Raw genomic sequence first — 1,360 nt, 5'->3', positions numbered from 1 at the left:
TGCTTCTCTATACATCTCTATGCAGCAGCAACAACTCACTCTGCTGCTACAGATTTTGCTGCTGCTGTTGGCTTGTTGAGAGTTCTGTACTCTCCTTGCAGCAGATGCTGCCGATGCTGCTGCTGCTGCTGCTGCTGCTGCTGCTGCCAGCGCATACTCTGTATATGAACAAGCCCCTGGGATCGTGCGATCCCAGCACCCCACAAGTGTCTCCAGAGTGTCTCCGCAGCTCTCCTCTTCAGTGGGGGGATTCTATCCCTACTTCTTTTTCCTCTGTCTCTGTCTCCTTCTCTTTATCTTTCTCTTTACCTTCTCTTTATCTTTCTCTTTCTCTCTTTCTCTCTCTTTCTCCTTCTCTTTCTCTTTATCTTTATCTTTCTCTTTCTCTCTTTCTCTCTCTACCCCCACTATTGATTTCTCTGTCTGTCTCCTTCTCTGTCTCTGTCTCTGCATCTGTCTCCTCATCTTTCTATGTCTCCCCTGTCCCTGTCTCCTCTGTCTCTGTTTCTGTCTCTCTCTGTCTCCCTCTGTGTCTTTGTCTTTGTCTGTCTGCGTCTCTCTCTCTGTCCCCTTCTCTTTCTATCTCTCCTCCTCTATATCTTCTTCTCTGTATCTGTCTCCTTCTCCGTCTCTCTCCCTGTCTCTTAGTCTCTATATCTCTTGCTTCTCCCTCCTAAACCCTAAACCCCAGCCTCTCTTCCTCTGTCTCTCCCTCTGTCTCTCTCTGTCCCTCTCTATCTCTCTCTGTGTCTGCATCTGTCTCTGTCTCTCTGTGTCTCCCTCTATCCCTATGTCTCTCCCTGTCTCTCTGCGTCTGTCTCTGTCTCTGTCTCTCTGTGTCTCTCTGCCTCTATATCTCTCTGTGTCTGTCTCTGTTTCTCTGTCTCTCTTTTTCTGTCTCTCTTTGTCTGCCTCTCTTTTTCTATCTCTCTTTGTCTGCCTCTGTCTCTGTCTCTGTCTCTTCTTTCTTTTTGTCTCTGCGTCTCCGTTTTTTTAATGTCTCTTCTCTGTTTTTTGTTTTGTATTTCTTTTGTTGTGTTTACATATAATAGCAATAAAATTAAACAAAACAAACAAAACAAATAAAACAAATAAATAAACAAAACAAACAAATGTCTCCCTCGTGCCCCCTCATAGAGGCAGCAGCAGCAGCAGGCAGCAGCAGCAGCAGCAGCAGCAACAGGCAGCAGCAGCCACCGCGTATCCCTCTGCTTGTGCTTCTGTTTGTCTCTCTTCTGTTTTTTGTCTCTTCTTCCCTTTTTTCTCTCCCCCTGTCCTTTCTTAGGACGTCCCTCATATATATATATATATATATATATATATATATATATATATATATATATATATATATATATATATA

The 1,360-nt window shown here is 44.0% G+C and overlaps 1 protein-coding gene across 1 annotated transcript in view; it reads right to left on the bottom strand.

Moving 5' to 3' along the window:
* The window catches only part of EMH_0046100 (transcription factor S-II central domain-containing protein, putative), a gene marked incomplete at both ends in the record, with an annotated part of 9,693 nt that extends 9,228 nt beyond the window's left edge, over positions 1-465 (bottom strand). Inside the window, 2 exons of the mRNA XM_013496132.1 lie at positions 40-158; positions 310-465. Of these exons, the coding sequence (XP_013351586.1) occupies positions 40-158; positions 310-465 (275 nt within the window). The remainder of the gene's footprint in view (positions 1-39; positions 159-309) is intronic.
* Between the last annotated feature and the right edge of the window lie 895 nt (positions 466-1,360).

This window comes from Eimeria mitis, genomic scaffold (assembly GCF_000499745.2).
Source record: "Eimeria mitis Houghton genomic scaffold, Emh_scaff1934, whole genome shotgun sequence".
Taxonomy (NCBI): Eukaryota; Apicomplexa; class Conoidasida; order Eucoccidiorida; family Eimeriidae; genus Eimeria; species Eimeria mitis.
The sequence above is the reverse complement of the archived record's forward strand: the minus strand, read 5'-3'. Positions and strand labels throughout refer to the sequence as shown.